Genomic DNA, 15,687 nt, shown 5'->3' on the forward strand with positions numbered 1-15,687 from the left:
AGTTGTGTCTGACTCTGTGTGACCGCATAGATGCCAGCCCATCAGGCTCCCTGTCCCTGGGATTCTCCAGGCCAAGAATACTAGAAAAAAGTAAAAGAAGTGATCAGATGAGCATTTTATTAAAAACTCTGCAACAAATATAGATGTGATTCAATAAAGAGCTCTGGGGGCACTGGTCAGTGAGTCAGAGACAGGAAGCAGGGCGTAACTACAGACAAGCCCACTGGAGAAGACAAGCAAACAGGGGGGCTTGTGGTTTAGATGGACCAAAGGGTACAAGAAAAAGAAGCGGTGTTGAATTAAATGGGCTTAGTGTCCAAATGTGAGAATTTGGTTTTCTTGTATGTGCCAGGATAAGCTGTGGCGTTCATCATAACCCAGCCATTTTTTTTTCCTGTTCTGTTGTTGTTTTAATTTGTTTTGCTTTGCTTTGATAGGAGAGAAATGCATCCACACTCAGAGGGTATCAATATAAAAAACCAAACCCCCTCAGCAATCTCTGCAGACAGATTCACCATGTCCCTCATGAGATGAACGCCAAATCTCTTCACTCTTTGCAGTCTTTTTCTCCTCTGGGATGAGTCTCTCTGCTCATCTCTCTGTTCCTTTTTCCCCTTTTAACAGATAGTCCCATGTCATGCCACCCCTCTCCTACATGTAACTCCATAGCCTCTCATATATCACTCGGTCCCCTATTTTTGGGTCATTTGACATCTTCTTGATGCTGTAATTTTAGGTGTCCTGGTCAATGGGCTTGGGATTCTGTACATTGCCACTTTATGCCAGTGTGAGAGACGCACTGATCGTAGGTCAAAGCTCCTCCCAATAGCCCAGAACTTTACTTAAGTCTGCATCTACTACCTATAAACACAGAAACCGCCTCATTGTTTCATTATTATCGGAGATCCGGATCTTTGCTAGAAATGGCCACCTCTATTTCCTTCAAGGATCTCAAATACAACATGCCCCACCTTGCTCCTGATCCATTACAGATGGAAACAGGACTTCTCTTTACGTTACCATCTAGTGTTCTTGCCTGGAGAATCCCAGGGACGGGGGAGCCTGGTGGGCTGCCGTCTATGGGGTCGCACAGAGTCAGACACGACTAACGTGACTTAGCAGCAGCAGCAGCAGAACCACCATCTATCTTGTTGTTCAAGTTAGAAACGGGGGTGATCCCTGACTCTGCCCCTTCTGTTTCTACTCACAGTCACTATGTTTAAAGCTTACAGACTCTGTGTTCTTACATCTCCCAATTCAGACATTTGACGTTCTATTTACCATGGTGGCTTTGATGACTAAGCCCCTGATGCCTACAAGATAAAAAAAAAAAATCTAAATTCCTTTACCAAATAGGTCAGGCCTTTTGCTCTCTAACCCTTACCTGCATAAATAATACTTTTCTATCACATTCTCTCTTCCCTTCTATGAACAATTTATTATCCACCCTTCAGTATTACTTATTTACATGTATTTTCCAGAACATAATGGTTTTTACGCTTTTCTGACTTTTACCTAACTATACCTCAGTTCTATAATACTCTCCTCTAGTTTGTTGGCCTCTGTGCCTCTGACACCCTGTTTTTTTCCTATATTCTCATGGAACTTATTGCTCATCTCCACTGCAGTAATTATCAGCAGGTAATAGAACTGGCTAATTGATGGCAAAGTCTGCATTATATCTACTCATGTACCCCTAGCATACGTACATGCATGCATGCTCAGTTGCTCAGTTATGTCCAACTCTTTACGATCCCATGGACTGTAGTCCTCCAAGCTCCTCTGTCCATAGGATTATCCCAGCAAGAATACTGGAGTGGGTAGCCATTTCCTCCCCCAGGGGATCTTCCCGACTCAGGGACTGAACCCACGTCTCCTGTGTCTCCTGCATTGTAGGTGGATTCTTTGCCACTAAGCCACCTGAAAGCCCCAGGCATATGCCTGGGGACATTTCAAATAGCAGACATTACAAAAATTTTTGAATGAACAAATGGTTGGGAATGTTGTTAGATTTCTCATCATGTTTACAGTTTATATGATAGAGGAATACGTTTTTAGTGTCACAGCGCTTTAGTGTCATTTCTTTTTAATAAATTCTGCTCAAGAACAAGAAACATAATAAAGAGAGTTGTAGATCCAGGGTGCAAATCATGAAGATACTGCACTGAGGGGATGGAGGACCAGAGACGCCTCAGTAGCTTTCAATGATGCTCATAATCCATCTTGAATAAGAACTGATTTCTGTGAAGAATCCTTCATTTCCAAGGGTGACACTTCCTCTTGCCCAACTCAAGATTCCATGTACCCTCCCACTGCAGATGGCCGGAGCTGCTGAGACTTCCTGCCAGAGAGAGGGAACAGGGGGTCAGTGTTGCTTTGTTCCTCATCCAACAAGGATTTATTCTAAGAAGTGGCACATTGTGATAGCAGAAGCTTCTATCAGACTGGAATCATTTTTATTGAGAGGGGAGAACCCTCTCTTCACATCCATGCAGGTCTCACCTCTCTAGGTTTGAATTTGACCAACCTGAGTGCAAGTAGGAGGAGAAAGGACAAATGACTCTCCCCTGACTCTCTCCCACTCTAAAGGAAGGCAGGGGAACGGATGACCAATCCACAGACTGAGGAGGCAGAGGAAGACCGCAGGCCTTCTGCTTGGATACCGCTTGGTCTCCTACAAGCGCCTTTCCCCATGGACCCCTTGCCATGTGCTTGTCTGGAGATAGCAAAGATACCTTAGTGTCAGATAGGGTCTTTAGAGGCTGCCCCACACACATGGTGTTTACTGCCGTTCTTTCGTCGTGCATATTCTGGCACTCATAGTAGGGACGAGTATATTGGTTTATCCAAGTCAGGATGTCAGGGTCACTAACTGTGGGAAAGAGAAAAGTCCAGGGTGACTCTCCTTATCACATTTACTCTTGTGATCAGCCTCTGTTCTGTGAATACACTGTATATATTTATAGTGGGTATCAGACATTCCATCCTTCTTAGAGCCCCTTGTTCAGGATCTCTGTGTCTAAGCAGTGGATTCAAAGCATTACATGAGTCTTACATCAGATATCATCAGATCTATAATTCTCTCTGTACTGTGCATAACCTGGAAAGCTTAAAAATCTCACAGGAAAATTATGAATGATTATGAGGAGAGAGAGAAAGAAAGCTGTTGTCTATAAGAAAGCTTCCTTTTGGGGACTTACTTCATCATCTTTACACTTAAACATAAAGGGAGAAAATTATTTTTAATGTGTTTTAAACTCTGTTTTTTTATAGTGAGGTCATTTATAAATGGATTATTTATAAGTACATATGTATATGTATAAATATACATATATAATTTCCCCTAAGAAGTAACATTGCTCATCTTACTTATTGCAGTTGTTACTATACTGTTAACCTCAGGATGTAAGGAGTCTAACCAACACATTATGTAATTTTAATCTCTGGTGGAGAGTAATGAGGAGGAAGGAAGCAAAAAATCGACTAGAGATCTCTCAAGTTAAACCTAGCATTACTTATAAAGCAGAATATTTTGGATACATTTCCAATCTAATGTTTTAAATCAAATCAGATCAGGAAGCGTCAGGTCAGAAAAGGACAAGAAGAGTTATGTTAATTTTAACTTTTCTGGAAATCTAATTGAAATACTTAGAACAAGTTAGGTGAAAGTAACCTACTTACTTGAAATAGTGAATTCTTAATAAATATTGGGAGGCTGGCCCTAGAGAGCTTACAGAATTGATTTGTCACTGTGATTCTGACATGACATGCAGAGCCCATGTGACGAAACTTTTTGTAGTTTTATTTTGCTTTCAAGTGGTATGTCGTAAATTACTTTGTAAAATGTGAAGCAGTTACTTTGAATACGATTTAAAAGCTTCAATTTGTTCAGAAAATATATTCACTTAGATTCTCTAGAACGTTGCTTCTAAATTGAAGTTGCCAAATTTCATTGGCCCTGAGAATACAAAAGTGCTCACTTGTTACCTTGACAAAACAGACTGATAGACCAAAACAGTCTCCTACTTTTTATTTGTTGTTATAGAATGTATGACTTGTTCTGTAACCAGAGGAGAAAGGTTTAAACCTGATTACTATCCACAACTTGCCTTAGTGAGTAGGCTTTAACAAGCCAATCCATTAATGTCACTCTTTAAAGTCAGCATGTTAGACTCCTCCAATAAACAACGGAGTGCCAACAATCTCACCCAGGTAATCAAGCCTCTACAGATGACATCACCTCTCTTCAGCCTCTGAAAGTCCTCCAGACTCTCAATGGAAAGCTTCCCACAAACCCCATATAAGCACTGCTTAGTACTCTGTACTGCTCATTGAGACTGTGCCTGCTCAGCACTGCTCTTCTATACTAAGCAATAAGTTCAGCTTTCTCATTTCAGATATCAAGTAGTGGTTCCGGTACCCTCTGTTAATGAAAGGGAGGATAATGGTAGTATAAGCTACGTCCTTCACGTGTGTGTGTGCTGTGTGCTCAGTCATGTGCGACTCTTTGTGACCCCCGTGAACCTGCCAGGCTCCTCTGTTCATGGGATTCTCCAGGCAAGAACACTGGAGTGGATGGTCATGCCCTCCTCCAAGGGATCTTCCCAACCCAGGGACTGAACCCTCATATCTCTTGCGTCTTCTGCACTGCAGGCAGATTCTTTACCACTGAGATGCACCTGAGAAGTGCTTCAGGTATATCCCTCTTCATTTTCCCCAGTGCCAAAACCTTCCCAGGATGAAGAACACAGAGTCAAACACTTACGGTTTTTATATTTACTCCAGGTCCAGGTTGGGATAAAGCAGGATTCATTAAGTGATAAGGGTTCCATAGCTATGGCTATGGTTCCCACCTGGGTGGTGATTTTAGCAGCCTCAGACAGTTTTATCATCATCAGGTCATCGTTCAGATATTCTGAGTTGAAGTCAGGGTAGGGCACAGTCATTGAGTAACTCTGGGTCTGCTCATGCTTATTTTTGATGTTGGGTTGATAAATTCCCAATCGGATTTTAACACTATGGAAGAAGCAAGACAGGGAGATTAAAAAAAAAAAAAAACACACACACACACAAAAAAAACAAAAAACCAGGGTTTACAGAATGTCAGAACTGCAAGAAGTGTCATAGGTGACTTTCTTTAATCATCTAATCATCTTCGTTTTATTTCTTAGGCCTGAGAACCAAAGTGACCTGCCTTGGCCTGTAAAATAGTAGTAACAATAGTTTATAGGATTGTTGTATTAGAGTCAATGCATATACATAAAACCTGACATGGTATCTGCCACCTAGAACATACTCAGTGGAATCTAATTGTTGTCTTCGATGATGTTAATGATCACAACGACAACCTGGATAATCTGAATGAATAGGTAACAGATATGGCCCCAGAACCCATTATTCCAGAGGTCTTTGCCTGCCCTCCGCTGTCTGAAACAACTCTAGAGCATGTATATTGTACCTGCTGTTTCTGGATAGTCTTAGGCCCTTTCCAGCTCCTTTTGGGCCCATATCCTTGTATTTACTAAAGTTTGCCTACACTGATTATAGATTCAAAAGACTCTTAGCAGCCTAAGAGGACTCCCACTGACCACTTTCTGTGATATTTCCTGGACAAATTCAAACCCACCCATTTCTATTGCCGGGAGTCCAGTCATGTAACAGACACAGGAGCCACTGCCTGCCAAAAGACAGTCTGTGCATTAGGTCTGGCTGAGAGAAGAAAATCCAGTTTTCCAATGCCACTTCCTGGAGCGGATGGACTATATTTCCCGCCTATATTTCCTTTGTATTTCTCACTTACACAAAGCAGGGGGTCTATCTGTGTTTGAATGAACTGTCTTGAACAACCAGCTGGCTGAAAATTCTGAGTTAGAAGTGACCCTTGTACATTCCTGAAACTGTGACTAGGTTGCAATTATCTAACACTTTGCCACACACAACAGAGACACCGGTTTGTAAAGGACAGCGTCATCTCGTGCGGAGCTCCTTCACTCTTTTCTCTTACCTGTATCACATGGCTTCTGCCTAACACTTCACCCTCAGCCTGTGAACACCCACCCCTACTCACAAGAGTCTCTGTACACTCTTCCCTCTGCCTGGAATTTCCCCCAGAATTTATTCAACCTGGTTGCATCCTTCTCTTCGTGTCTGTCTCATCTCTTCAAACAGACCTGATATGATCACCCTAACTAAAGTAGGTATCTTGTTTTATTCCTGTATATTGCTGCTTAGCACTCCTTTCGATGTTTTATTTGGGGACTTTTATTTGCTTTGGCCTATTTCCTCTACCAGAATGTGAGCTCCATGAGGAAAGACTAATTACCATCTTGTTCCCTTGCTGCTTTTTCCTTTCATTAAGCAGTCCCTGGAATATGGTAAATGTTCCAGAAGTATGTTGGATGAAAGTCGAAAGTGTTAGTCATTCAGTTGTGTCCGACTCTTTGCCACCCCTTGGACTGTATGTAGCCTGCCAGGCTCCTCTGTCTGTGGAATTCTTCAGGCCAGAATACTGGAGTGGGTGGCTATTCCCTTCTCCAGGAGATCTTCCCGACCCAGGGATGGAATCCAGGTCTCCTGCTTTGCAGGCAGATTCTTTACCATCTGAGCCACTAGGGAAGCCCTCAAGTAGGTTGGATGGATGTCTATTATTTATTTTCCATGAGAAGGAGACTTCTGACATTCCTCTTCATCTCCTCCTAAACTGCCCAAATGTATCTTTTTCCCCATTGGGAAGATGACTCTCTCTCTTCCTGGGTCTTCAGATTCCCTGGGATGCCGTTAGAACTTGCTAGGATGCCTCACAAGACCTGCTTTTAAATTTTATGTATTTATTTTTAAGTGAAGGATAATTGTTTTGCAATACTGTGTTGGTTTCTGCCATACATCAACATGAATCAACCATAGGTATACCTATGTCCCCTCCTTGAACCTTCCTCCCATTTCCCATGTCTCATCCAAACTCAACCTGGTTGAGGGCCCGGAGTCGTATAACAAATTCCCACCGGTGATCTATCTTACACCTGGTAGTGCGTATGCTTCGATGTTACTCTCTGTATTTGTCTCACACTCTCCTTCCTCCCCTCCCCTCACCCGTGTCCTCTCTATGTCTGCCTCTCCATTGCTGCCCTGCGAATAGTTTCCTCAGCACTGTCTTTCTAGATCCAATAAACATCCATTTATATAAGGTATTTGTTGGTCTCTTTCTGACTTCCTTTACTCTGTGTAATAGGCTCTAGGTTCATCCACCTCATTAGGATTGACTCAAATGTGTTCCTTTTTATGGCTGAGTAATATTCCATTGTATATATGTACCACAGCTTCTTCATTCATCTGTTGATGGACATCTAGGTTGCTTCTATGTCCTAGCTGTTGTAAATAATGCTGCAATGAACATTTGGGTACATGTGTGTTTTTTAATTTTGGTTTCCTCAGGGTATGTTTTAGCAGCGGGATTGCTGAGTCATATTGTAGCTTTATTCCTAGTTTTATAAGGAATCTCCATACGGTCATCAGACCTGCTTTTGTTTAAATAGACTCCCCCCTGGCTCCCAAGAGCAGAGAAATACTTACGGAGAGGGGCAGTGAGCAGCGGTCAGTACCCACTGCGGGTGAATGAGTGTGCCCACACAGGGTTCTGGGAAGGACTGCAGGTAGACCATATAAGGGATAGTAAAATCTACTTCATTCGTCTTCTCAGGGTTAGATTCTTCTGCCAGAATAACTCCTAAAGAATCAGTGGGGTCACAGGTAGAGAGATAGGGCAAGAGGTGAAAGTTGGCTACGATAGTTTTTCCCACCCTAAGGTTTTCAAGCTGAAATGGTCTTCCACTGCTGCTAAGTCACTTCAGTTGTGTCCGACTCTGTGCGACCCCATGGATGGCAGCCCACCAGGCTCCCCGTCCCTGGGAGTCTCCAGGCGAGAACACTGGAGTGGGTTGACATTTCCTTCTCCAATGCATGAAAGTGAAAAGTGAAAGTGAAGTCGACTCTTCGCGACCCCATGGACTGCAGCCCACCAGGCTCCTGCATGCATGGGATTTTCCAGGCAAGAGTACTGGAGTGGGGGGCCATTCTTCCCTATTTTATTTTAATTGAAGGATAATTGCCTTACAGTGTTGTGTTCGTTTCTGCTGTACAACAACTCGAAGCAGCTATAGGAATACGTGCCCCCTCCCTGTCGACCTTCTCTCCCTCCCACCTCCATCCTGCCCCTCCACGCTGTCGCAGAGCCCTGTGCCATGCTCCCTGTGTTATACGGCAGCCTCCCACCAGCTGTCTGTTAATATTCACACACGGCAGTGAGTGTATGCCAATGCTACGCTCTCAATTCACCGCAAACTCTCCTTCTCCTGCTGTGTCCACAGCTCCTTTCTCTGTGTTTGCCTCTCTTTGCCTGCCCTGCAAATAAGTTCATCTGTCCCATTTCTCCAAGGGAAATCATGCATGTCACCCAAGCTCTACACATTAAGAAAACTGATACGTGTCTTTGCTTGAGATGGAGGTATACTGAAGTTCTGTGAAACTAACGCAAAGGCATATCTGAGGCTGATCATAAACCCTGATTGGCAGTGCTGTGTATAATAAAAATGAAAAAAAAATTACTACTTAAAAAATATTATTCTAAATTCACTTTTGCCAGGAATGAAAGTAAAAAAGTTAAATCCTACCTGACTTTGGTGCTGAAAGGAGTGGAAGAGCTTGGGGGAGGGACCTGAGGCTCTTACCCCTCTTCCCAACCTGCACTTACTCCTCCAGAGTCCATCTGCCCAGAGAAAGGGAAGATGTACTTTTCTGCTCTCTGTCCAGGAGTCCTGGGAGAGTGCAGGGCACTTATAAAGACATATGCTAACTTGCTCGCAGGTGCACAAGAAGCTTAGAGAGACCGTTGATGGGGTGAGCCATGCATCAAGAGTGATACCTTTCCTTCCATTAGCAGTTAATTGAAGGATATGCCCACCACCTCCTCTCTCTTCAGTTTTGGCCAGCTACGTCCTTCTCTGATCCATGTGTGTGCATGCTCAGTTGCTTCGGTCGTGTCCGACTCTTTGAGATCCTATGGACCATAGCCCACCAGGCTCCTCTGTCCATGGGATTCTCCAGGCAAGAATACTGGAGCGGGTTGCAGTGCCCTCCTCCAGGGGATCTTCCCAACCCAGAGTTCGAACCCATGTCTGTTATGTTTCCTGCATTAGCAGGTGAGTTCTTTACCACTAACACCACCTGGGAAGCCCCGTCCTCCCACACATCACCACATCACTCCCTAAGCAGCAACAAGACCTAGACTCACCAGCCATGCTCATGAGCATGAAGAAGACACAGCACTTCATGTCAGGCTGGGATCTTGCCAGCAGCAAAGTCAGATCAAGCTCTCGGCTGTCTCAATCTTTAGTCCAAGTAGCCTTGGCAAGAACAGCTTTGCAGGCGGGGGCGGGGGGTGGGGGTGGGGGATATTACTTTGTGGGGGTAGGGAAGGAGCAAGGATGCTAGAGCAATCTTCAAACTAGCTCTTATCAAAATCCAGTTATACAAGGCACAGCTGGGAGCTGGCTCTGATGTGGGTGAAAGAGGAAGGGGCAGACACGTCCCTCCCCTGGTGCCTCTTCTCTGACCCTAAAGATCTCAGGAGTCATGAAGTACCTGCTGACATCCCCCTCCCCTTTCTGTGACATAATCATTCTTTGTTGTCCCCTCCTCCCTTTGTGATGGTGAACCTTATTCCCTGCCCTCACTTGTCATCTCCATTTCCCCAAGAATCCCTCTTCTCTTCTCAGAGACTCCTCAAACATTGGGGTATGACATAAAGGTAACAAGGCATCCTCCCCTCCCCGTTTTAGTGTTGAGGATGCTGTGGTCTTCACGGAAGTCAGCAGCAAAGTTAGGACTTGAAACTGAGTCTCCAGATTTCCTCTGATGTGTTGAATTGTACCTGAGTCCTGTGCTCCCAGAAAACACTGGTGGGTGAAGAAGTTTTGGCTTACCACAAAGAATGACCCTTCCCCATGTTAGTTTGAAGAGATTCTGCCCACTCTTTCTCAGGGCTCCCATAGAACTTTGGATGACTTCTTTGTTGATCTGTGACAAGGTCAATCACAGGCCCTTTTCTCTTTTTTACCTGAACTCACTGACACGGCCAGACATGGACCCTCCAATTCCCCAATTTGTCTCTCATCAATGATTAGCTGAGCTTGCAACTGTTACCCCCACCCCACAACAAATCTAACTACAACTAGAGAGAAACACTTCCTGTTCAGCTGACTGAGAATTCCTTGATTGTAAAACAACCTCAACCGTTCACCTCTCCAGCTGTGACTTGTATATATCTCCCTACAAAAGTCTTAAGGTAAAATCATTCTGCTGAGACACTCTGATCTTCAAATACCTCTTATTGCAGTAATCTGAATAACACGAATCTCCTTACCTGTTCAGTTTTTGTGTTGGACACTCGCTACTCTTTTTAATGTTATCCCACTCCTTTTTATAAGTTAGCCTTAACTTTCTGACTGCCCTCCCCTCACCCTGAGATATGTAACTAATAATGGGTTCAATCATGGATATTGGTCTGTAGTTTTCTTGTGTTGTTTTTGGCTTGGGTATCAGGATAGTGCTGGCCTTGTAGAATGAGTTTGGAAGTGTTCTCTCTCCTTCAATGTTTGGAGGAGTTTGAGAAGGGTTGGTGTTCATTATCTGAATGTTTGGTAGAATTCTCCAGTGAAGCTCTCTGATCCTGTCTTGTTTTCTGTGTTGAGAGGTTTTGATTACTGATCTGATCTCTTTACTCATTATTGGGCTGTTCAGATTTTCTATTTATAAAGTGCTTAGAACAGTGAGTTCTAATGGTAAATAGTAATGCTATATAAACACTTGTTAAATAATAACCTTAGGATCCCCATATTTTTCTGGGGACACATTTTGCTCTTTATGTTCAAATACTGCTGTTCAGTTCAGTTCAGTTCAGTCGCTCAGTCGTGTCCGACTCTTTGTGACCCCATGAATTGCAGCACGCCAGGCCTCCCTGTCCATCACCAACTCCCGGAGTTCACTCAGAGTCACATCCATTGAGTCGGTGATGCCATCCAGCCATCTCATCCTCTGTCGTCCCCTTCTCCTCCTGCCCCCAATCCCTCCCAGCAATGATCAACTCTTTGCATGAAGTGGCCAAAGTACTGGAGTTTCAGCTTTAGCATCATTCCTTCCAAAGAAATCCCAGGGCTGATCTTCCGAATGGACTGGTTGGATCTCCTTGCAGTCCAAGGGACTCTCAAGAGTTTTCTCCAACACCACAGTTCAAAAGCATCAATTCTTCAGTGCTCAACCTTCTTCACAGTCCAACTCTTACATCCATACATGACCACAGGAAAAACCATAGCCTTGACTAGACAGACCTTAGTCAGCAAAGTAATGTCTCTGCTTTTCAATATGCTATCTAGGTTGGTCATAACTTTTCTTCCAAGGAGTAAGCGTCTTTTAATTTCATGGCTGCAGTCACCATCTGCAGTGATTTTGGAGCCCCCCAAAATAAAATCTGACACTGTTTCCACTGTTTCCCCATCTATTTCCCATGGAGTGATGGGACAGGATGCCATGATCTTCGTTTTTTGAATGGTGAGCTTTAAGCCAACTTTTTCGCTTTCCTCTTTCACTTTCATCCAGAGGCTTTTTAGTTCCTCTTCACTTTCTTCCATAAGGGTGGTGTCATCTGCATATCTGAGGTTATTGATATTTCTCCCGGCAATCCTGATTCCAGCTTGTGTTTTTTCCAGTCCAGCATTTCTCATGATGTACTTTGCATATAAGTTAAATAAGCAGGGTGACAATAGACAGCCTTGACGTACTCCTTTTCCTATTTGGAACCAGTCTGTTGTTCCATGTCCAGTTCTAACTGTTGCTTCCTGAACTGCATAAGTCCTTAAAGCTTTGTAAAATTTCTATATGTACTAATAGTAGTGAAGAGCATAGACTCAGGAGTTAGTTCAGGCTTCACTTCCTGGCTTTAGGACTTTTTAGCTGTCTAGTCTGGAAAAGGCAATGGCACCCCACTCCAGTACTCTTGCCTGGAAAATCCCATGCAAGGAGGAGCCTGGTAGCCTGCAGTCCATGGGGTAGCTAAGAGTCAGACATGACTGAGCGACTGAACTGAACTGAACTGAAGGTTGCTGCTGCTGCTGCTGCTGTTAAGTCGCTTCAGTTGTGTCCGACTCTGTGCGACCCCATGAATCACAGCACGCCAGGCCTCCCTGTCCATCACCAACTCCCAGAGTTCACTCAGAGTCACGTCCATCGAGTCGGTGATGCCATCCAGCCATCTCATCCTCTGTCGTCCCCTTCTCCTCCTGCCCCCAATCCCTCCCAGCAATGATCAACTCTTTGCATGAAGTGGCCAAAGTACTGGAGTTTCAGCTTTAGCATCATTCCTTCCAAAGAAATCTCAGGGCTGATCTCCTTCAGAATGGGCTGGTTGGATCTCCTTGCAGTCCAAGGGACTCTCACGAGTCTTCTCCAACACCACAGTTCAAAAGCATCTATTCTTCGGCACTCAGCTTTCTTCACAGTCCAACTCTCACATCCATACATGACCACAGGAAAAACCATAGCCTTGACTAGACAGACCTTTGTTGGCAAAGTAATGTCTCTGCTTTTGAATGTGCTGTCTAGGTTGGTCATAACTTTTCTTTCAAGGAGTAAGCGTCTTTTAATTTCATGGCTGCAGTCACCATCTGCAGTGATTTTGGAGCCCCCAAAAATAAAGTCTGACACTGTTTCCACTGTTTCCCCATATATTTCCTATGAAGTGATGGAACCAGATGCCATGATCTTCATTTTCTGAATGTTGAGCTTTAAGCCAACTTTTTCACTCTCCTCTTTCACTTTCATCCAGGGGCGTTTTAGTTCCTCTTCACTTTCTGCCATAAGGGTGTCATATCTGAGGTTATTGATATTTCTCCCAGCAATCTTGATTCTAGCTTGTGATTCCTCCAGCCCAGTGTTTCTCATGATGTACTCTGCATATAAGTTAAATAAGCAGAGTGACAATAGACAGCCTTGACATTCTCCTTTTCGTATTTGGAACCAGTCTGTTGTTCCATGTCCAGTTCTAACTGTTGCTTGCTGACCTGCATATAGGTTTCTCAAGAGGCAGGTCAGGTGGTCTGGTATTCCTATCTAACTTTAGAATTACTCAGTTCAGTTCAGTTGCTCAGTCATATCTGACTCTTTGTGACCCCGTGGACTGCAGCACACCAGACCTCTCTGTCTGTTGCCAACTTCTGGAGTTTACTCAAACTCATGTCCATTGAGTTTATAGCCCTACTCTCACATCCATTTACGACTACTAGAAAAACCATAGCTTTGACTAGACAGACCTTTGTTGGCAAAGTAATGTCTCTGCTTTTTAATATGCTGTCTGGGTTGGTCATAACTTTTCTTCTAAGGAGCAAGCATCTTTTAATTTCATAGCTGCAGTCACCATCTGCAGTGATTTTGAAGCCCCTCAAAATAAATTCTGCCACGGTTTTGCCATCGATTTGCCATGAAGTGATGGGACCGGATGCCATGATCTTGGTTTTCTGAATGTTGAGCTTTAAGCCAACTTTTCCACTCTCCTCTTTCACTTTCATCAAGAGGCCCTAACCAAATATATACCAAGTAGACCATGTTTATTGACAAATAAAAGTCTACTCCTTGCTTGGATGGTGTGCCATGTAACTTGATTATAAGTTTCAACAGTATAATCTCCTTCAGTGATTGGCTCAATTATGTGCAAGTGACCAAATTCAGTTAAGGAGACACATACAATATTTGACAGGGACTTCTGAGGAAAAAGCTGCTTTCTCCCTAGATACAGGCAGGGGGCCTAAGATGATTAGGTGAATAGGTATATATTGGTGGTGGTGATGGGTGGGATAAAAAGACATATCACAGGGTACAAGAGAATCTTGAAATTCATTTGTTTCTGTAGGGAAGCCTGAGATTTTTAGATAAGACAGACATAAGGTAGTGAATCCCAGGGACGGGAGAGCCTGGTGGGCTGCCGTCTATGGGATCGCACAGAGCATTAAAAAAAAAAAAGTTACATGTGAAATTATTTTAGGCCATAAGTAAACATAAATGCAATTCAATAACAACTAAGGAAACACACAGGGCAGATTAGTTATAACTGAACACTTAAGAGCCTTGAACTCAAGGCTAAGGAATTTGGGCTCCATCCTAGTGGCATGATAAGGCAATATTAAAGACTTCAGGACTGCTTGGTACAAATGTGGATCCAGAGGTATACAAAGGCATAGAAATTTGGTAAAAGTAATATCCCTCTTGCTGTACCTTCTTCTTCTAAGATACCTGTTATGGACTATATATTTGTATTCCTCACCACCAAAATTCATATATGCAGTCTAACGCCCAAGGAGCAAGAAGGTAGAGCCTTTGGCTTTGTTGTTGTTCAGTCGCTCAGTCCTGTCTGACTCTTTGTGACCCCATGGATTGCAGCATGCCAGGCTTCCCTGTCCATTAGCATCTCCTGGAGTTTGCTCAGACTCATGTGCATTGAGTCAGTGATGCCATCCAACCATCTCATCCTCTGTCACCCCCTTCTCTTCCCACCTTCGATCTTTCCCAGCATCAGGGTCTTTTTCGATGAGTTGGCTCTTCACATCAGGTGGCCAAAGTATTGGAGTTTCAGCTTCAACATCAGTCCTTCCAATGAAATTTCAGGGTTGATTTCCTATAGGACTGACTGGTTTGACCTCCTTGCTGTCCAAGGGACTCTTAGGAGTCTTCTCCAGCACCACAGTTCAAGAGCATTAATTCTTTGGCACTCAGCCTATTTTATCATCCAGCTCTCACATCTGTACCTGACTACTGGAAAAACCATAGCTTTGACCATAGGGACCTTTGTAGGCAAAGTAATGTCTCTGCTTTTTAATATGCTGTCTAGGTTTGTCATTGCTCTTCTTCCAAGGAGCAAGCATCCTTTAATCTCATGGCTGTAGTCACTGTCAACAGTGATTTTGAAGCCTGAGAAAACAATGTTTCCATTGTTTCCCCATTTATTTACCACGAAGTGATGGGACCAGATGCCATGATCTTAGTTTTTTGAATGTTGAGTTTTAGGCCAGCTATTTCACTCTCCTCTTTCACCTTCATCAAGAGACTCTTCAGTTCCTCTTCACTTTCTACCATTGGGGTGGTGCCATCTGCATATCTGAGGTTATTGATATTTCTCCCGGCAATCTTGATTCCAGCTTGTGCTTCATGCAGCCTGGCATTTTGCATGGTGCACTCTGCATATAAGTTAAGTAAGCAGGATGACAATATACAGACTTGATGTACTTTCCCAATTTTGCACCAGCCTGTGTTCCATGTCCGGTTATAATCGTTGCTTCTTGACCTGCATGCAGATGTCTCAGGAGGCCAGTAAGGCGATCTGGTATTCCCATCTCTTTAAGAGGGAAGGAAGGCTTAGATGAGGCCATAAAGGTGGAGCCCCCATCATGGAATTAGTGGTCTTACAAGAAGGTGATACCGTCACCGAACACAAGTCCCTATGCCCAACACACAATGAAGCCGAACAATACCAAAACATTGGAGTTTGGAGAAGAGAAAAGTTTATTGCAGGGCCATGCAAGGAAACAGGTGGCTTAAACATGGAGTTTGGCTGAAACCTCAAGTTCCCTGAAAGCTGTCAGCAAAGCC

General features: G+C 43.7%; 1 protein-coding gene across 1 annotated transcript; it reads right to left on the reverse strand.

The window, feature by feature from the left end:
- Nucleotides 1-2,069: 2,069 nt before the first annotated feature.
- LOC138439751 (serine protease 58-like) lies at nucleotides 2,070-9,631 on the reverse strand. Its single transcript, XM_069588844.1, has 5 exons — nucleotides 9,287-9,631; nucleotides 7,570-7,723; nucleotides 4,766-5,016; nucleotides 2,736-2,872; nucleotides 2,070-2,341 (listed from the first exon to the last, which is right to left on the reverse strand). Exons 1-5 carry the CDS (start codon nucleotides 9,324-9,326, stop codon nucleotides 2,192-2,194), a joined length of 732 nt encoding a protein of 243 aa, XP_069444945.1. The 5' UTR covers nucleotides 9,327-9,631; the 3' UTR covers nucleotides 2,070-2,191.
- Between the last annotated feature and the right edge of the window lie 6,056 nt (nucleotides 9,632-15,687).

The sequence above is a fragment of the Ovis canadensis genome, chromosome 4 (genome assembly GCF_042477335.2).
Source record: "Ovis canadensis isolate MfBH-ARS-UI-01 breed Bighorn chromosome 4, ARS-UI_OviCan_v2, whole genome shotgun sequence".
NCBI classification, from domain to species: domain Eukaryota; kingdom Metazoa; phylum Chordata; class Mammalia; order Artiodactyla; family Bovidae; genus Ovis; species Ovis canadensis.

Bases quoted from the DNA above. Each gene is read 5' to 3' on its own strand.
- LOC138439751 (XM_069588844.1), bottom strand. From the start codon at position 9,326: ATGAAGTGCTGTGTCTTCTTCATGCTCATGAGCATGGCTG. The intron at 7,724-9,286 runs GTGAGTCTAGGT...CTGATTCTTTAG, and splicing joins CATGCTCATGAGCATGGCTG to GAGTTATTCTGGCAGAAGAA. The intron at 2,342-2,735 runs GTATCTTTGCTA...TCTCTCTGGCAG, and splicing joins AGACCCTATCTGACACTAAG to GAAGTCTCAGCAGCTCCGGC.